Source organism: Zootoca vivipara, chromosome 3 (genome assembly GCF_963506605.1).
Source record: "Zootoca vivipara chromosome 3, rZooViv1.1, whole genome shotgun sequence".
NCBI lineage: Eukaryota > Metazoa > Chordata > Lepidosauria > Squamata > Lacertidae > Zootoca > Zootoca vivipara.
Window position 1 is genome coordinate 116,325,992 of NC_083278.1, and position 21,109 is coordinate 116,347,100.

General features: G+C 47.5%; 1 protein-coding gene across 3 annotated transcripts in view; it reads left to right on the forward strand.

Annotated features, from left to right (window-relative positions):
• KIF13B (kinesin family member 13B) overlaps positions 1–21,109 on the forward strand; it is a 160,980-nt gene that overhangs the window by 56,596 nt on the left and 83,275 nt on the right. For all 3 annotated transcript variants that reach the window (XM_060273162.1, XM_060273164.1, XM_060273163.1), the window contains exons 7-13: positions 1,685–1,772; positions 6,230–6,364; positions 8,179–8,291; positions 9,804–9,915; positions 15,995–16,207; positions 16,936–17,046; positions 19,058–19,192. In XM_060273162.1, coding sequence (XP_060129145.1) covers positions 1,685–1,772; positions 6,230–6,364; positions 8,179–8,291; positions 9,804–9,915; positions 15,995–16,207; positions 16,936–17,046; positions 19,058–19,192 — 907 coding nt within the window. The remainder of the gene's footprint in view (positions 1–1,684; positions 1,773–6,229; positions 6,365–8,178; positions 8,292–9,803; positions 9,916–15,994; positions 16,208–16,935; positions 17,047–19,057; positions 19,193–21,109) is intronic.

The window sequence follows — 21,109 nt, forward strand, 5'->3', positions numbered from 1 at the left end:
AGGGCTAAGCAATATTGGGTTTTCAACATTGTGATATATCACCAGCCAAACATCACAGTGTCCTCGGTACCTCGGAAGTCAAACGCCTTGCGACTTTTGTCTCCTGGACACTGCAAAGCCAGAAGTGAGTGTTCCGGTTTGTGAACGTTCTTTGGAACCTGAAGTCTGATACAGCTTCTGCGGCTTCCGATTGGCTGCAGGAGCTTCCTGCAGCCAATCGGAAGCTGCGCCTTGGTTTCCGAACGTTTTGGAAGTCAAACGGACTCCCGGAACGGATTCCGTTTGACTTCTGAGGTACGATTGTATATCGCAATGTTTGAAATAAGGCTGGAACTATAATAATAATAATTCCTTATTTATACCCTGCCCATCTGGCTGGGTTTCCTCAGCCACTCTGGGCGGCTCTCAATAGAATATTAAAAACATGATAAAACATCAAACATTAAAAACCTCCCTAAACAGGGCTGCCTTCAAATGTCTCCTATGTAGAGGCATTGGCTGGCTTCATGGTTTTCCCCGCATCGTGATTTTGCATAGCACACACACACAAACACACCATAATTTGCCATATATTGCCGGGTCAAAACTATGAAATCAATATCACGATACGGACTTGAAACTGGTTTTGGATGACACAGTATATCAATATATCTATCTCCCAGCCTTACTGGAGAGCCTCTGCCGGCCAGTGTAGATATCACTGAGCTAGTTGGACTGGTGGTAGAAGACAGTTTCATGCATTCCTAGTACGTCTCGTCATAACTGCAGTTAATGTGGCAGATCCATAACTGGGATCTCCCATGTTTTGCTTTCTTTTTCATTTACTTTACCTGTTTGGGCTGCCTGTTGTTGTTGTTGTTGTTGTTATTACTATTATGATTATTTAAATGGATTATCTGCCCTTCACCCTAAGGTCCCAGGGCGGGTTACAGCAATATAAAATACAGCATTAAAAACAGTTTTGAATCGTTTAGAATTACAAAAACAATGCACTCACGTCTAACAACAACAACAACACACTGTAATAGAAAGTAATAAAAGCTCCTGCAATTGCTTATATTCGGAGTTCCAATCTTTCTGCATCAGAGAAAGGGTCAAGGCTAAGTCATGAAAGGGGAGGGAAGTCTAAATAGCCCCAGATGCAAGTCCTTGGCAAATATCTCTTATCCTTCCCAGCCCTCCTAAGATAATTGTCGCCTTGCATTAACTCGAATGCCTTTCAAACCTGAAGAAGTGTTAACAGTTATTTGTCTGTATTTCCCTGTTAGCATGGAAAGAGATGTGCAGCCCTTATCTCTTTTATCTTTTTTAAAAAGAAGTTGTGTGGCTGCATTCCTGCCCTCCACCAATTGCGGGAATTGCTTGGCAAAATGTGCCTTGACTTGGAGCACACTGGGCATGATCTAAGCCAGGCACCCCCAAACTTTGGCCCTCCAGATGTTTTGGACTACAATTCCCATCATCCCTGACCACTGGTCCTGTTAGCTAGGGATCATGGGAGTTGTAGGCCAAAACATCTGGGGGGGGCGCAGGTTGGGGATGCCTGATCTAAGCTGAGCATCCTTTGGTTTCAAGAGGAAGGGTTTAAACTCTCCCGTTGGAAAACCGGGAGCACTTAGCATCGGCTGCCAACATTTGCAAGGAGAGTAACGCCTTGTTCTCTGTGTGCTTGCTTTGGAAACAGGAGTCGACAGTCGTTGAAAGTCAGAGAGCACAGCGTTTATGGACCTTACGTGGATGGGCTTTCCAAACTGGCTGTTGCCTGTTACAAGGTAAAGAAATCTAATTGTTTCGTGGCAAGAACAGCCAAAGCTGCTTACAGTACATAAGAAAATAACAATGGCGCAGTTGAGATGTGACGGTCCCAGTCCAATAAACCGTGGTTTGCATCTGTGAAAACAAGGTGGTGGACTTAGATGGTGCTCTGGTTTTTTTTTTTTTTTTGCAGAATCATTTTTACCGATTTCCCAAGTTTTAATGAATCAGCCACAAATTAAAGCAAATTAAATACCTATCCTGCCTCCATGGTTGGGATGCCTCCCCTCAGCACCAGCCTGGCTGTGCTTCAGGAAAACTCGGAATATTTGCGAGTCTATTACTTAATAATAGGTTGGTGTTCCGTATCGCCCACCTCTGGGTATGCAAGCCCTGCCAGGATGAAGGATATGATATGCTCTCGCAGGCGTACACAGAGGTCTTGAACGCCTTCGTTCTCCCGGTCTTAAGAAATAAAATAAAAAATCTTGTAAAACCGGTTTAACGAGCGAGCACACTGTTTGCAGAAATGTTAGCGGTAGCCTGAAGCACTTATAGAAAGTTTAGCATGGAGGGAAGGTGGTTGGGGCCTCTTGGCTGTCTTTGCGGCAGCCACACGTGGAGAACAAAAAGCAGACAAACCCAGAAACACAGGAAGCAGCGTTATGCTGAATCTGCCCGGTGCCGGCCCACTCATGAGGCAAGATGGGGCTACTGCCTCAGGCAGCAGGATACACAGGGGCAGCAGATGTAATCTCCAAGGACTGCACTACTTGCCTCTGCAGTGGCAACGATGGCTGTAACGTTCCCTTTGGGGGCCGGATTTGTCCCCCGCCCCAAATGCCGCCTCTACGGTGGCCTGTTAGGGTACCTTCCCGAGGTAGATCTTAATTCCCTCCTTGTTCCTGGTGGCGATCTTCACTCACCTGCAATACTGCGTCCAGTTCTGGGCGCCACAATTTAAGAAGGATGTCGACGAGCTGGAAGTTGCGCAGAGGAGGGCGACCAAGATGATCAAGGGTCTTGGAAGCCAAGCCTTATGAGGAACGCTTGAAGGAGCTGGGTATGTTTAGCCTGGAAAAGAGGAGGGCTGTCCCATGGAAGATGGAGCAAGCTTATTTTCTTTGCTCTGGGCCGTGGAGGGTAGGACTTGAACTTGTAACTTGAATCCATTGGTTTCAAGCCTCCAGAGCAGGAGAAAGCAAGCTTACTCCATCTTCTATGCAACAGCTCTTGAGATAGCTGAAGATGGCTATCCTATCTCCTCTCAGCCTCCTCTTTTCCAGGCTGAACATACCCAGGTCCTTCGACCGTTCCTCATCAGGCTTGGAGGAAAGGGCTATGGATGGCTACCAGACACATTCTTTGCGCTCTGCTTCCAAAGATGGAGACAGCAATGCTTCCATGTAACAGTTTCTGGAAACCCCGGGCGGAGAGAGGGCTCTATGTGTTCAGATCCTGCTTGCATCCAGTCAACTGCTTTGAGCAGGGGGCCATTGGGCTGATCCAGCAGGCTCTTCTCCTGCTCCTAAGTTGGACAGATGCAGAGTGCCTTTCCTCCCCCACTGAGAAGTGGGGGACTTCCAGATCGCAGAGCCAGGACTCCAAGCTTTCTCTGGGGGAAGGGGTGCTTGCCTTGCATAGTTGGAAATGGAGCCCTGAGCAGAACGGGATCAACCCAGCAGCTCTCGTGACGGGTTAAGTTGGGGGTTTAATCTTCCGAGCTCGAAGCTTGTTTAATTTCGAGGCCGGGTTGTTCTGTGCGGCCAGATTGTTTTCCTTTGCTCTGAATTAATGTTTTGTTAGCCAGCCGACTTGTCAAAATAGGGGAAGGAATGTGCCCAGAGATGGTCAAGGGCAATTGGAGCAAGATGAGTTGTGTAGGGGTCTCTCGAAATGGCATCTCTCCGCAAGGGTCCCCAGATGGCACGAGATGTACGTTGTTTTGCTAATTCTTACAGCAGTCCTGAAAGAGAGGCATATTTTGATGTTATCGCCATACGGCAGATGGGCAACATGGAGGCTCAGGAACGACTGCCTGGCATAGTCAGAATTCGAACCAGGGGCTTTCCAGCCCCAGGCTGCACACGTTTGTTTACCCTTCTCAGAGCTACAGTTCCCAGCACCCTTAAACTACAGTTCCCAGGATTCTTTGGGGGGGGGAAGCTGTGTGCTTTGAATATCTGGCACCAACAGAGCTCCATTCTGTTTGCCTCTGTGCTAGGCCATCTCCCAGGATGCAGGCATTGCAGGGGGCTGGACTAGATGACACTTGGGGTCCCTTCCAACGTTCCGATCCTAGGAATCCGTGATAAGCCTAGTTCTCATTTTCCTGCACGTATTGAGCACGGGTGACGCTGTGGGTTAAACCACTGAGCCTAGGGCTTGCCGATCAGAAGGTCGGCAGTTCGAATCCCTGCGACGGAGTGAGCTCCCGTTGCTCGGTCCCTGCTCCTGCCCACCTAGCAGTTTGAAAGCACGTCAAAGTGCAAGTAGATAAATAGGAACCGCTACAGCGGGAAGGTAAACGGCGTTTCCGTGTGCTGCTCTGGTTCACCAGAAGCGGCTTTGTCATGCTGGCCACATGACCTGGAAGCTGTATGCCGGCTCCCTAGGCCAAAAGAGCCAGATGAGCGCCGCAACCCCAGATTCGGTCGCGACTGGACCTAATGGTCAGGGGCCCCTTTACCTTTATTGAGCAAAGAGCTCTTTGCACGAATCGCCAGCGTGCTATATAAGCTGCCTCAAGAGTGCTTCCATTTTTTTTAAAAAAAGTGGGGAATAAATAATTAAAATGAGCGTTAAATAAATGGATTTTAGAAAGAAACAACCCTGTATCTGTGAGAGCAAGGGAAAGGAGGAGTTGAGGGCACCCTTCTCCACGATCAGCTCTGAGGGTTCTAATCTTCTGCTTCCATTTTCAGGTTTATTTTTTTTGTAATGTTGCGTAACATAGTGATATTTTCATGCTTGGGTAACTGGCTCTTGTACTCCTGAGTGGCTCAGAAGCCTATTTCGGCATTAAGCGGCACATAAATTAATTCATTAACAGTTTGGCGTTGTTTCTGTACCGCTTCACACGGCTCTATCTAAGCAGCGTGCAGTAAAATCAATGCATAAAATACAGGATTGGCAAAAAATGCGCATCGCAGACGCTGATTGCAACGTCCAAAGATGTTTAACACCAGAAACTGTGTGGAGAGATGAAAATGCAAATTTGGCTGAGCCTTAATTAGCCAATGTTTGTGTCAATAAGCCCCTCCCCACCCGTGGTACTAGGAGTATGTTGGGAGTGGTGGTATTTGAGCTCAGCAAATACTGGGAGGTTTCACTGTGGTGCACTTTTGGGGACATGGAATCAAGGATGCTGAAATTACCGTATTTTCCCGTGTATTAGAGGAGGTTTTTTGACTCAAAAATCATAGCAAAAAATGGGGTCGTCCTATGCACGGATAGTGGTGGTGGGGGAGCGCAACTCCCTCCCCGATATCGCTGTGGGAGGCGCATGCTTTAGGGAGCATTTTGTGGAGGGGAAGCCGCCAGCCAGGTGGTTGGCGGCCTGCGCTCTAGGGAGCTTCCTGCCCGCAGTGGCGTGGGGGGAGCGGCTGCCCACTTTGCCAGCCCCCAGCAACGGCTCTGCTGGGGTGATGGCGTGCGTGCGTGCAATTCCCCCTAAAGAAAGCTCAACAGCTTTGGGTCATCTCCCCTCATTCTCCTTAAATTTAGTCCCCCAAAATAGAGGGCATCTTATACATGGGGACATCTTATATACGAAAAAATACGGTAGTTGCCCTGTCAGCCTTGATAGCTCAATAGGTTAGCAGGGGTCAGCAACCTTTTTCAGCCCACTGTCCCTCAGACCATGCGGTGGGCCAGACTATATTTTGAAGGGGGGGGGGAGAACGAATTCCTATGCCCCACAAATAACCCAGAGATCCATTTTAAATAAAAGCACACATTCTACTCATGTAAAAACCCGCTGATTCCCAGACCGTCCGTGGGCTGGATTGAGAAGGCGATTGGGCCGCATCCGGCCCACAGGCCTTAGGTTGCCTACCCCTGGGTTAGAGCATCTTGCTGATCATGCCAAGGCTGCAGGTTCAATCCCCTTATGGGATAGCTACACATTCCTGTACTGGAGGAGAGTTGTCTTAGACGGTCTTCAGGATACCTTCTAACTCTCTGTGAACCCTTTGGGATGGGAATGGACATAAATCTAAATCTCTAATGAAATCTTTCTCTAATGAAAACGGCAGTCGTGCCACCAGTGCTGCTATCCTCTTCAAGTTGGAGCACAAACTGGTTTAATGGAGAGATCCCAAGCACCCGTTTGCAGTGAAGATCGGGCAGCTACCGCTGTGTGAAGTGTGAAGCCACGCCCAAATTTAGGAAGTTCTTCCTGATGTGTTCGCGCCGCACCTGCCTTCCTGCAGATCCTCACTGCGGTTGCTTTTCAATCGTGTCTTTTGTTTAGGACATAGAGTCTCTGATGTCCGAAGGCAACAAATCTCGGACGGTCGCCGCCACCAACATGAACGAAGAGAGCAGCCGATCCCACGCCGTCTTCAAGATTATCCTCACGCACACATTGTACGATGCAAAGTCGGGGGTGAGTTCTCCAATTCTGCACTTCTGGTCTCTTCTGAGGAGTGGTGCCCTCGTACTGTAGGGGGGGGGGTCTTTACAGTTTCTGGGGCGAATGGAAGTTGCAGCCCAAAATATCTGGATGACACCAGCTTGGGGAAAGTGGAATTGGTGGGTTTGCTTTATCCTAAGTCAAGAAACCGCATGTTATGCGCTCAGTTTAACAGGCGTTTGCACACAAACAAGGGCTTAACATACAACACAGAGTATACGAATGCAGTGCTGTGGTTAGGGCAGCCTTTCTCAGATGTTGTTGGACTACAACCCCCATCATCCATGACCACTGCTCCTGCTAGCTGTGGATGATGGGAGTTGTAGTCCAATAACAGCTGGGGACCCAAGGCTGAGAACCACTGGCTTAGGGTGTCAGACTAGGACAGGCATCCCCAAACCTTGGCCCTCCAGATGTTTTGGCCTACAATTCCCATCATCCCTGACCACTGGTCCTGTTAGCTAGGGATCATGGGAGTTGTAGGCCAAAAACATCTGGAGGGCCGCAGTTTGGGGATGCCTGGACTAGGACCCTGGAGACCAGGGTTCTAATCTCCACTCAACTGTGATGTTCACTTTTGGGGGCCAGTGCCCCCCTGGTTCCACAAACTCATCCTCAGGGCCCCCTAGCCTATAAAAAGCACTTTTCAAAATAGAGGTTTGCATAACTCACTAAGGAGGATAATAATGTTAAGGATAATAATGTAAATGTCTGTATTCTTAACATATAGAATAAGAGAAGTAGAAGAGCAGACTGGAAAATGTTTAATGATTATACGGGAAATAATTGTGTACAGCTGAAAACGCTGGCTGCATTAAGATAAATTTGCAGCGATTTATGATATGTAAAATGAAGCATGGAAAGAGAAGGGAAGTCATTGATATCTTAAAATGAGTACAGAAAATGTAAAAAATATTATATATCATATATGTATATACTAGTCTCATTCAGCCCGTTAAGAAAACGGGCGCTAGAGGTGCGACGGGGCCGCGGCCTCCCCTCGCTTTCTGCGCTTGGCCGCGGGGCGCGCCAGGAAGGCAATTAAACAAAGCGCTCTCCCGTCGTGTCCTGCGGCCGAGCGCAGAGAGGGAGGGAAGGCCGCGGCCCCGTTGCTCCTCCCACGGGCCAGGTAGGGTTGTCAGGAGGAGGGGGCGGCGGACCAAGATGGCGGCATCGGGCTCCGGGGCTGTGGCCCGCGGCGGCGGGGGGAGCCGGACCAGACTCCCGCCGCCGCGGCCCTGGAGCCCGATGCCGCCATCTTGGTCCACCGCCGCAGGGGAACGGGAGGCAGAGGGTTGAGGGGGGAGAGAGAGCGCACGTCCCTCTGTCCATGGGGCGCATGCACATTAGCGCGGACACAGGGACTGGATGCAGAGACACAGGGACTTTATTATATAGGATAGAGTGCTTTTTTCTAAAAACTGTTTAGGGGTACTCTCGTTTTCCTACTCATATTGAAATACTGCCCCTCAATGAGGCCAAAACATTCACAAAATGTTTAGGGGTTTGCGTACCCGTGCACACACACACCACAGAAAAAAGCACTGTGTGTGTGTGTGCACGTTTATTCAAAATTTCATTTATCTATTTGAGCAAAACAGACCAACTTGATCAAATAAATAATGCACTATCCCTTTGGCACTGCGGTTTTCTTCCCCTCCAACCATTTCCCGAAACATCCCCCTGTGGTTTCCTCCATCTAAAGCGGAGGCGCCCTGAACCGTGCTGCTTGGGCCCGAGTTCAGGCGCTGCGTTTCCGGGCTAACTCCCTACTCTTCGTCCCGCAGACGTCTGGCGAGAAGGTGGGAAAGCTGAGCCTAGTCGACCTGGCGGGCAGCGAAAGAGCCACGAAGACCGGGGCTGCGGGTGACCGGCTGAAGGAAGGAAGCAACATCAACAAGTAAAAGCTTGGGTTCATAGGGCGCTGAATACTTTAAAGGGATGAATAAGGGGAAGGGGTTCGCGTGCCCCAGCATATTCCGTTAATCCTTGAGAATAGCAGCAAGAGACGAAAGGAAGTAGAGTCATACCTCAGTTTACGACCGCAATTCATTCCGGGGAGCTGGTTGCTCCCCGAGTAAGCCGTAAACGGAGCGGCTCTTCTGCACGCTGCGGAACCCAGATGTAAACACTTCCGGGTCCGTGGCAGTCCCAAACTGATCGGTCGCAAACCGCGGCGGTCGTAAACCGAAGTATGACTGTAGCAGGATCAGTGTGCCTGATCTCACAGTAGCGGAAATACCCGCCTTGGACACCTGGATTAGGGTAGTTAGAATGGGTCTCTGGGCTGAATTTATTTTGCTTTTGTGGATGGCGGGAGTGTGTGGTGGAGACATGCATTGTGTGAAGAAATCCTTAACTTCTTTCCTTTTTTTAAAACATAAATAATTTTTATTAGTTTTCAATAAAAAAAGTCCAATATAAGCCTTATTATATCAAAACCGAATTACAATACTAGTTCAAATACCAATTGGTCATATAATCAATTACACAATTTAGGTGGCCTCCTGCGTGCCAGATTCCAAGGTTTAACCCTCAATCCAATTACAATCCAGTCTCAATAGTAATCCCTTATACCACAGCTACAATATTTTTAACTTCAATTCGTGTTGACACATTTAATAACTTACGGTGCGCAAGTGAAGTTCTCTTTTCTTCTTCCTGTGTGTGCTTTTTATTTTAACCATGTTGTTCCATCTTCTTCCTGGCAAATATTATGCCCGTTTTGGTTATTCCTAATCCCATCATGCCTTCTGGTATTGCTGTCCTTTGTTTTCAGTCTCTGGCTGCAGCTGCAAAAATCTGTCACTAAAATCCTTAACTTTTCCAGGACAGAAATGAAAGCTAAGAATCCTGTCCCTGGCTCTGCCCACTTTTGCCATTGGCCCCGCCCACTTTTGCCATTGGCCCCCCTTTTTTGCTGCGTCACCCAAAACCAAACCCAATAAATGGTTCAAGGGGCAAATTTAAAGCGAAGGAAAGTAGTTGAACCTCCTTGTGCGACAGCTTTTTGTTGGAAAGGAATGCTCTCTCCAGGGAAGCTCACCGGGTGCCAACCTTTCATCGTTGCTTTGGCCCTTGGCAAAGATCACGCTTGGTCACTTGGGCATTTGGGCAGTGCCGGAAATGGCTTTTTTGAGATCCGCTTTAACTCATTCATGCGACTGTGGCCTTGTCTTTTCATTTTAGAAAATGATTGCAAATACTTTCAGGGCTTCTTAGAGCGAAGCTGTATATAAATTCAGTGAACCTGAACCTAGTGCCACATGGGAGAGTTTCGTTGCTAAAAGCAAGATTCCAGTTATGTGATGCTCATATGCTGCCGTTTGACGAGGTCAGATGCTGCTAAGCTTTGGAAGTTGTCCTCCAAATGATGCTGCATGTGATTTCAAAATGTCCCCCCCCCATCCAGGTCCCTCACGACTCTCGGGTTGGTCATTTCTGCCCTCGCGGATCAGGCCGCCGGGAAAAATAAGAACAAGTTTGTCCCCTACCGCGACTCGGTGCTCACCTGGCTCCTCAAAGTAAGTCGTCAGTTTCTTATCCGTCAGTTCCTATTCTTCCCTCCCTCCTTCTCGGTGCTGCTGCTTGTCAGGGCAGGAGACGTGGCTGTTTTAGGTCCATTATTTATTTATTTTAAAATGGAAAAGTTTGTTGGAAAAAGGAGGGATGCATCTCCCTGTTCGAATCTGCCCAGATGCTAAGATCCTCAGGTGAGCAGCTTCTCTGGGTCCCATCGACATCTGAACCATACTTGGTAGTGACACGAGAGAGAGAGAGAGGGGGCCTTTTCTGTGGCTGCTCCCAGACAGTGGAATTCCCTCCCAAGAGAGGCCAGACTGGCTCCCTCCTTGTTATCCTTCTGCTGGCAAGCTAAGACCTTCCTGTTCAGGAAATTAAGGCGCAGGTGTTGCTGATCACTGGGCTGTTCTTTAGGCAAACTGTACTTAACCACCGGTTCTGAACGTGTTTCCTAATGTATTTCAATTATTCCAACCTGTTGCTTTTATTCCTTTGTGTTTTATAATGCTGTTTTAAAATCTTATAAGCTGCCTCGAATCCCGACTTGGTGGGATATAAAGGCATTAAAAGCAAGAATAACAAGAGCAAAAACTTGCAAGTCACAAACTTCAGCCGGAAGCTGTGATGGCTGTCAGCCTCTCTGGTTTTGTGAGCTGTTGGTTCTTGTTAGGGCAAAATTCTACTGTTAGGGAATTTTATTGGGGGGGGGCACCCAAGCGAGGCTTCATTTGGGAATCAAGACTGGCACAAATGCCCTCAAGGGGACCCCGTCTGATCCTACAACACCACTCTAGTATCGCACCAACACGAACCCCTCAAGATCAAGCCCTGTGTAATAAAGGCTCCCTTTCCTACCCTTTCTCTGTTGCCTGAGACTCTATGTAACCATATTTCTTTATGAATGAATACCGTGTATCTGTATTTCTGAATGAAACCCCCTTTTGCTACTCTGGCCAAGGGCTCTCAGGGATGCAAGGAACAGCCATAATCCTTTAAGCGAGAGGTCACGTAGCCAGGGTTGGTGCTCCTCTGCATCTCCATAATCCATTCAGGTACTATCTCCTGCCACTCCCAACCCTCCGAAGCCAGCGGCAATACACACACCTGGACCCATTGTGTCCGTCCATCCCCCCCCCCCCCCGCCAGGTACTCAAGGATCCTCTCCCAGATACTTACTGGTACTTGCTTATCAATGTCCTGGGACATCGTACATTGTTACCTTATGTTAATCCTGTTTACCTCCTGTTTACCTGTATGCTAATGCCCCTTGCACCTTCCCCAGAGGCAGAACTTTGTACATTCTCTTGCATTTTTGTGGCTTCCCATTTCAGTTTGTTCGTAGTCAATAGGCAGGCTGGTTCTGAGTCTGTTTACTTACTAGCAGCACCCAGACACCAACACCCCCTTTTATTTTCATAATGAGTTCTTAACCTTGCGTAACCCAAATTTGCATCGTGTCATCGCTGCGGACCTCAGAGATTAGCCCTTTGCTTCCAGTCTGCGAGAGGGAGGCAATCGTGAAACAGATACCAACCGCAGGTCAAAGGGGGAAGGGTTGGAGGAGGCCGTGCAACCATTCTCCTGCAAAATGCCACAGATACAGGGTGGCTCCGTGCTCCGGGAAAGACGCCTGGCTCGATGGCTGCTGTTGCAAAAGTATAACTGCGCTGGGCAGGAATTTGAACAGAATGTTGGCAAGGGCTCAGTGAAGTTGCCTGATCGTTGTTGTAGAAAGGACTGTTGAGCTCTGGCCACTCTTAAATTGCACTTTGCTTTCCGTGTGTGTGTGTGTGTGTGTGTGTGTGTGTCCCTTCCTTAAACCAAAATCGGCCTGGACTAGCAGTAAGTCAAAGGAGAGGAGAAAGAGCCACAGAATCACAGAATTGTAGAGATGGAAGGGCCATTTAGTCCAGGGGTGTCCAAACTTTTTCCAAAGAGGGCCAGATTTGATGAAGTGGACATAGAACCATAGAGTTGGAAGAGACCACAAGGGCCACCCAGTCCGACCCCCTGCCAAGCAGGAAACACCATCAAAGCATTCTTGACATATGCCTGTCAAGCCTCTGCTTAAAGACCTCCAAGGAAGGAGACTCCACCACACTCCTTGGCAGCAAATTCCACTGTCGAACAGCTCTTACTGTCAGGAAGTTCTTCCTAATGTTTAGGTGGAATCTTCTTTCTTGTAGTTTGAATCCATTGCTCCATGTCCGCTTCTCTGGAGCAGCAGAAAACAACCTTTCTCCCTCCTCTATATGACATCCTTTTATATATTTGATGTGTGAGGGTCAACCAAAGTTGTTGACCTTTTTTTAGGATTGAAGTTGTTGAGCTTTATTATTATTATTATTATTATTATTATTATTATTATTATTATTATTAGCCCAGGAAATAAACTGTCACAGGGGCCGGATTAGTCCAGCCAGAGGGCCAGGTTAGGCCACCAGGCTGGACTTTGGACATGCCCGATTTAGTCCAAGGCAGGAATCACAAGGGGGAGAGGCTGATCCCCTTCCCCCACTTAATTTTCAACTCAAAATCACATTTTCCAATACTTTTTTTCCCCAAACAACCTGGATTTTTTTATGGGAGAGGGGAGAGATGGGGGGAATCAGCTGTGTCTTTGCTACTGTTGGTGAAAGCCCAGGTTGCGGAGGGAGGTTTGTTTGGGTGTTTTAAAGTAGAAAACGGCTGCCGTGGTAAGGATAAAGCCTCACCCTTCTTGCCCCATGCTGGGTCTGCCCAGCCTGAGCCTGTGTGTATCTGAAAGCTCTGGAGGAAGGCACAGGAGTCTTTGCTCAGGTAATTGATGAGCTCTTGTTTCCAGGCTCAACACAATTCCCAGGAGCTACAGCTTTTGGGTTTTTTCCAGACAGCAACCTAAAAAGACCACGCCAGCCTGGCCTCGTACCCGGTGTTGGTGCCTGGCATCACTTTTTAAAGTACAATAATAATTAGAATAATTATTATTTATTATTTATACCCCACCCATCTGGCTGGGTTTCCCCAGCCACTCTGGGCGGCTTCCAACCAAGGATTCCCACCCCCTTATCTACCTCGTTTCCCCTCTGTCTTCTTAGTGTCTCAACAAATGAAACCGTTTTGCAAAAACGATACATGTGGAAATATGAGAGGCACTGCACACACCTTTGTAATTCAAAAAATCTTTAATAAAAAATACTTTTTAAAAAACCCACAACACAGCAGTAAACATTAAAAACATCCCTAAACAGGGCTACCTTCAAATAAATCCATTTAATCCACATAAATACAATGGTTTATTTCTCTCTCTTTTTTTCACCCAGGCACTGGTTTTATGCAGAAGGCAAGAGGGAGAAAAACACGCAACCCTCTTGATTCTTCAGTTCCTTTTGCATCCTGCCAGCGTTTTGGTGCCAGCACATACCTGGCCGGCTTAGTCGTGTTGCACAATTATTCAGCTCTGTACCTGCCTCAAGTATTTCATTAGCTTTGATTGTTTACCCCCTGTTTAGAGGTGAAATCTTGGGCAGCTTTCTCGGGTGGAGGGGCTTAGAGTCATAGCTCTCCCTTTTGCCTATCCTTCCCCCTCTTCTCCTGATCCGAAATACCCTCCCAGGCTTACTGCTGCAGAGCTACAGCTTCCAGGGTTTTATTGGTTAAATTAAAAGCTAAACGAAACCCGATTTGTAGCCTGCTGCATGTCTCCCAAGAAGGCTTCAGGGCAGCTTAGAACACAATAAAGGCAGCAATTAAATTGAGCAGGGCCTTCCGAGTAGTGGCACTCGGGTTACGGAAAACTCGTAGTACTAGCTACTCTTGTTGCAGTTTCCAGGGAAATGAGGAAGACCCTTTTAAAATATTCCTTCAAGTTGACCTTGGGGTGTATGTGTATGTGTGGATGATGCTTGTGGGAAGGTTTTAAAAAACTGGATGCTGTGAAGTTTAATAGCCTTTGATAGTCCTCTCCTCCTCCGTGGATCTGTCCAATCCTCTTTCAAAGCCATCCCAGTTGGTTGGTTTTCACTGTCTCCTGTGGCAGGGAGTTCCACAGTCCAGCTATTTGCTGCGTGAATAAATCCTTCTATTTGTTCTGAATTTTCGGCTCCCCTGGAAGTCCACGAGTTATTACAGTGTTATGAGAGAGGGAGGAAAAATTTCCCCTACGCTTCCTGCACGCCTTGCATAGAGAAAAGCTGCAGCTATGAGCAGTTTCGTCTCCATCTCTATCCCTTCCTCCAAGGAGACGGAGCTACCTCCTTTTTTTCCGCCCCCATCGCCTTGGGCCTAGATTGGGCCGATAAGTCACTTGCCTCAGGTCCGAACCTGTGTTTTCCCGCATTCAAACCAACCGTTCTCACTGCTGCCCCCCTGGATTTAATGAGGGTTGTTATGAAAAGCTTAAATTCAGCAAAACAATTAGGAGTGGTAGGGATGAGGGTGGGGAGGGGGGAGGCAGGATAAAAACAATGTTAATGATGGCCGGTGGCGACGCATGACCTAGATTTCACAGGCAATTTGAAAGTGTGCCGTTCCTGCAGCTTTTTGCCTGCACCTTGCTTTGGCTACGATCTCTCTCCACGGCAACCGGAACACTTACGTCCGGGTTTTTGGCATTTGGGAACCAAGGCATTTGAGTACCAAGGTGTTTGAGAACCAAGGTCCCACTGTACTGGGGTAGGTGGACAAGTAATCTTGTCTCATATCAGGCACCATCACGGCATTACAGTGTGGGAATCGTAGCAGCAGTAAAAACAATGTTTTAAAGTGATTTTTGGAAGAACTGGGTTGGATCCAGCTGAGTTCTGCTCAGAGTACGCCCTCTAAAATTAATGGACGTAAATTGGCCATATCTGTTTGTTTGTTTGTTTGTTTAACAGGGTTTATATACCCCATTACTTCTGAAACCTCTAGGCCAGTTGTTCCCAATTAGCTAAGAACTGCGGACACCCTGTTTTTCAAAAGCTAGGCCATGGACCCCAAACTTTTGAAAAATTTTGATATCTCTATGGTACTTTTTGTTATGTCAATGGTGCTACGGACCGCTGGGTGGGTTATGTCGACCCCTCTGCAGGCCACCAATCGGAAACCACTGTTCTAAGTTGTTTGCATGAAATATACGATATTATTATTTATAAAACTTCTAGACTGCCCTTCCTCTGAAGATCACACGGCATTTTACAGTATAAAAACAAAAAAAGCATAATATAGTAACAAACAAAAGCTATGCCCTCCCCCCTTTTAAAAGTTTAAAAGGCCATAGATTGTTTAATTATCCAAAGGCCCGAGAGAGAAGAGGAATGCCTTGCTTGGCGCCTTAATTTTAAAATGCCTTAGAATTACTGATAAAATCAAATATTCAGAACAAGTTAGCCGTAACAAAAATTCAAAAGCAAACCAAGAGTTTTAAGAAAATACATTACAGTGGTACCTCGACTTAAGAACAACTCGACAAACGAATTTTTCGAATTATGAATGGGGGTAATGGCCGCGCGCTTACGAATGTATTGACATCTGGGAAAAAACTGTGGCGGTTTTAGATAGGGATTTTTTGACTTACGAATTTTTAGATAGGGTTGCTTCGACTTACGAATTTTTCCGTTTTCAATGCATTCCTATGGGAAATTGCGTTTCCAATGGCGTTTTTCAACTTACGAATTTTTCGACTTACGAAGGTGCCTTCGGAACGGATTAAATTCGTAAGTCGAGGTACAAAACAAAAAAAACGCTAAAATGCACATCAAACATAAATGTCCCGGTAGGCCGGCTTAAACAAAAGTGTTTTTGGCAGAGGCGGAAAATAGCACAGCAAAGGCAGTTGCCTGATATCAATCAGCAGGGAGTTCCAAAGTGCAGATGCTGGACTTTCTTGAACAAGGCTGCATTTTCGTTCTAAGGTTGAAAACCATGAGCTATTTGCCAACATGGGTGGATATAGAAATTGCTCTTCAGCCAACATAGGTATTTTGGGTGTTTACTTGTGTATAACAAAACGTTGTGTCAAGTGGAGCGGAGGGCAAGTTCCTTCTGCAAAAAAATTATTCCCTCTGTTGTCCAAAGTGTGCAAAAGTGCCCACATTCTTACCCCCTGACGTCACTTCCCAGGACAGCCTCGGCGGCAACAGCAAAACCGCTATGGTCGCTACAGTGAGCCCTGCGGCCGATAATTACGACGAGACCCTTTCCACCTTGCGGTACGCCGACCGGGCCAAGAACATCGTCAACCACGCCGTGGTGAATGAAGACCCCAACGCCCGGATCATCCGGGAACTGCGGGAGGAAGTGGAGAAACTCAGGGAGCAGCTCACCAAAGCAGAGGTGGGTCTGCTGCGTGGAATGAGTTTCCTTGGTCCTGCAGTGCCAAGTTAGCCGATTAAATCAGCTTCTATTTTTTTCTAATGGATTGATTTAACTGTCTGCAAAGACCCGCACCAGATTTTGCAAATATATTCAGTTCCATGCCGACATTGTTTGCTGGCGGTAGGTGACACCTGAGACAAGGCACCCTCTTCTGTCTGGGACCAAGAAGTGAAACTCTAAAAAAAGTTGTTCATTCATTTGCAAAATTCATGCAGCTATGAGTTCCTTTAATTGAGTGACAGCCATCCAATTTACAGCTCATTAAAGAGTTCCCATAAAGTTTTTTTTCACCCAGGCATCTCAAATCTCTCTCACGGGTTGTTGTTGGTTTTTTTCTGAGGTTTGTTTTCTTGCTCTGTTGGGCAACCCAAAGTCCCCCTCTGCCGGTGCCTTTTAACTCCTCTCACCTTGGCACAGACCTTGGCCATCTTATAACCGTTTTGTTTTGCACTCATGAAGTCAAGTTGGTTCTTTTCCCATGCTGGTGCCCTCAGCTAAAACCTCACGCATCACGGCTGCCGATTCCTGAGCACAGCATCTTTGGTTCCTTTTCTCAGTAACTCGGATCACAGTGATAAGAGAGCAGGGAGCCCACCCCCACCCCGAAGCCTTAAGCAGTGGCACGTCCGAGAAATATTCCTTCTCCTGCTTTCTCTCCCCCTTCCTTTCTTTCTGCGACTTCGCAGGCTATGAAGTCCCCAGAACTGAAAGACCGCTTGGAGGAGTCTGAGAAGCTTATCCAGGAGATGACTGTGACCTGGGAGGAGAAACTGAGGAAAACAGAGGAGATTGCACAGGTCTGCATTTCTGGTTTGAGGGTGGCTGGGGGTGCAAAATGAGGGGCACTTTCCCCACTCAAATCATCCCTTCACATGAGTTGATGGTATTTTGGGGTAAGCTGGCCAATTCATGCCCTCCAAATAGGTCTTTGCTTAATTCCCGGGGGGGGGGGGTTGTTTTCCAAGAGAGCTTATTACTGTTTCCAGAAACAAAGGACGTGTTTACTAGCAAACAGATTTATTACGGCATTAGCTTCCGTGGACTAGATACCACTTTGCTTCTTTTGTTTGTTTGCTTGTTATTTCCGATTTGTAATCCGATCTCCCTCCCCAAAGGGGAGGTGGCAAACGATAATAGAATTACGAAAAAAAACAATGGTAAAGGCGGAGATTACATGTTGCAGAGGGAAGCTAAAACCAGCAACAGAAAAACTTCATAAAACTATCAACTGGCTAAATGTAGAAGAAACGTTTACATTTCCCCCTGGGAGGGAGTTCCACAGAGGAGGGGACACCACCAAGAGTGCCCTGTATCAGGTCCCCTCTTCTTGCTAGTCCTCCTCGCAGGACGATGAGTAGGGCCTCTTCCCCAGATCATAAATTTGGAGGGTCCTAGTGAAGGTAATGCTTTGTAGTCATTTAGTACATCTTACGCTTGATCTCCTTCCGCAGGGCCTGTAAGACAGAGCTATTCCACCTGGCCTTCAATTTGAATTAGCCTGATCCTCTAGCCCCCTTTCCCTTTCCTCTTCTATGAAGAAACCCTTTCTGGGACCCCACATTTAAATTATTCCCTGGTCTCCTTGCTGGCCTTAGTAGGACCGACTTGGCCAGTTAGCCCTGGTGATCATTTGACGTCTACTGACTGGGTCCTTCACTCCCCCCCCCCCCGAAATGATCCCTGAAATTTCATTGATATTGATGCTGCATTTTATGTTGTATTTTATGCTGTTTTATGCCGTGTTAAAATCACATTTTAATCAATGTTTTATATTTGCTGTTAGCCACCCTGAGCCCGGTTTTTAAACCGGGAAGGGCGGGGTATAAGTAAAAATTTATTATTATTTATTATACTAACGTCTTGGGTAGAACCCAATAGCTTCTAGGTCAGGCACCCGCAAACTGCGACCCTCCAGATGTTTTGGCCTACAACTCCCATGATCCCTAGCTAATAGGACCAGTGGTTGGGGAAGATGGGAATTGTAGTCCAAAACATCTGGAGGGCCAAAGTTTGGGGATGCCTGTTCTAGGTCTTGGGAATATCGGTTATAAGGTAAGTTTTTGCCTCTCTGTACCATAACCAGGCAGCAGCATCCTATGCTAGCTGAAGCTTCCACCTTCAAGGGTAGCCCCATGTAGAGTGCATTGTAGTAATCTAACTTGGAGCTTGTCCAGAATTGGCCCTCGCTGCATGGATTACCCCTTGCCACTAAGGCTTACCCCAAAGTACCCCTAAGCTGCGTGCCTGCTTGCTTGGTACTCTGGTTCCCAAACCTGAGCACTAGGTTGACCCGTAGGACCCTCCGTCTTGCCAGGGTTTAACTTCAGTTTGGGGGTGCAGGTGGCACTGTGGTCTAAACCACTGAGCCTCTTGGGCTTGCCGATCGGAAGGTCGGCAGTTCGAATCCCTACAACAGATTGGACTCCCGTCACTCTGTCCCAGCTCCTGCCAACCTAGCAGTTCAAAAGCACACCAGTGCAAGTAGATAAATAGGTACCTCTCCAGTGGGAAGGTAAACGGCATTTCCGTGTGCGGTGTTCCGTTGCGCCAGAAGTGGTTTAGTCCTGCTGGACACATGACCCGGAAAGCTGTCTGTGGACAAACGCCGGCTCCCTCGGCCTGAAAACGAGATGAGCGCTGCAACCCCATAGTCGCCTTGGACTGGACGTAACTGTCCAGGGGTCCTTTAGCTTTTTTCTACCTTTTAACTTCAGTTTATTGGCCTTCACCCAGTCCATCATCCCTCCCGCCCCGCCCCCCCCGCCCCCCAACTCTGGTTTCTCATAAGATTTTTGTTCCTTCGTTCAGGAGCGGCAGAAGCAGCTCGAAAGCCTCGGCATCTCTCTCCAGTCTTCTGGGATCAAGGTTGGCGATAACAAGTGCTTCCTGGTGAATCTGAATGCGGATCCCGCTCTCAACGAGCTCCTGGTCTACTACTTAAAGGTGAAATACCGGAATGTTAGATGGGGTCATTTCAAAACGAAAGCTGCGTTAAATGGGCGCAGTGTGGGGACTCGCTTCTGCAGCACCGGAAATCGCATCTGCGCAGATGTGGACGCCAGAAATCGTGTCTGTGCAGACGCCAGAAATCGTGGGTGCATACGCTCACACACACACGCAATCCCGCCCACGGAGGGATCTCTGCTAGAGCGAACCGGCCCTGGTAAGGTAAACCTTACCCTAAAAGGCCTTGGCCCTGTATACCTGAAGGAGGGTCTCCACCCCCATCGTTCTGCCCAGACACTGAGGTCCAGCTCCGAGGGCCTTCTGGCGGTTCCCTCCCTGCGAGAAGCCAAGTTACAGGGAACCAGTCAGAGGGCCTTCTCAGTGGTGGCAACCGCCCTGTGGAACACCCTCCCATCAGATGTCAAGGAAATAAACAACTACCGGTATCTGACTTTCAGGAGAATCTGAAGGGAAGTTTTTAATGACTTATTGTTTCAATGTATTTTTAAACTTTTGTTGGCAGCCGCCCAGAGTGGCTGGGGAAACCCAGCCAGATGGGCAGGGTATAAATTAATAATAATAATAATAATAATTAGAGGAGAAGAGATCAGGGCTCCAGATCTGTAAGCCACAATTTGTAAGGAAAACAATGAAAAGGTAAACCACCGTGAAGTGCAAATATTTAAAAATATATGCACCAACAACCTTCACATATACAAGGAGTTTCAAAAATGTGTACAAAATCTCATGCTCGAAGTCTTAAAAGTCCAGTAAGGTAAATGGTAAATGGACCCCTGACCATTAGGTCCAGTCGTGACTGACTCTGGGGTTGCAGCGCTCATCTCGCATTATTGGCCGAGGGAGCCGACGTATAGCTTCCAGGTCATGTGGCCAGCATGACAAAGCCACTTCTGGCAAACCAGAGCAGCACATGGAAATGCCGTTTACCTTCCCGCTGTAGAAGTTCCTATTTATCTACTTGCATTTTGACGTGCTTTCGAACTGCTAGGTTGGCAGTATAAAGTGCAGTATAAATTATAAAGTCCAGTATAAAGTGCAATAATCAAGTCCGATAGTAAAGTGCTATGATATATCATGCATTCTTATCTCTTATCTCTTCCCATGCGTTCTTATCTCATCCGACGGGCAGCCAGCTTCTTCCCCGTTTCACAGGAATGGTTTCCTCAGGGGGCGGACTTTTTCTTAAGTAATGCATTTGTATAAATTTATATGATGCACCATAAATACTTATACATTTCTTTAAAACATTGCACAGAAATGTTTAAAATACTCACCAAAGGTTCACGTGCGAAAGCTTAACAAGACTACCAAAGCTCACAATTCTCAAAGAACGATGAAAATGCAAAAGTTACTTACAAGGTTAAATACAAGGTTCAATGTGAGTATTTTAAACATTTCTGATTTTGTACACATTTTTGAAACTCCTTGTATATGTGAAGGTTGTTGGTGCACATACTTTTAAATATTTGCACTTCACGGTGGTTTACCTTTTCATTGTTTTGCTAACATTACCGTGTTGTCCGTTTGTTGCTGCTACAATTTGTAAGGAGACACATCTGCGCCAGACCCCTGAGGCTGTTGCGCAAACAGTCTTGATGATCTCAGTGGTCCCAGATTCAATCCCCAGCATTTCCAGCTAGGACTGGGGAAGACTACCCTCTGCCTGACTCCTCGGGGAGCTGCTGCCAGTCAGTGCAAGCAGTGCAGAGCCGTTGGTAGCTGGAAGAGCTCGCTTTGCAGCGGAGGACAGCAGCCGGAGGAATGCAGGTCTGGGGGGGGGTCCTCAGACCCCCCCCCCCCGCTTGCTTGGTAAGAAGCAACAAAAGAGCTGATCGGAGGCTTTTGGAGCGGATCCGGCGAACTTCCCGGAGGTGTAGGTGTGTGGACTGCGAC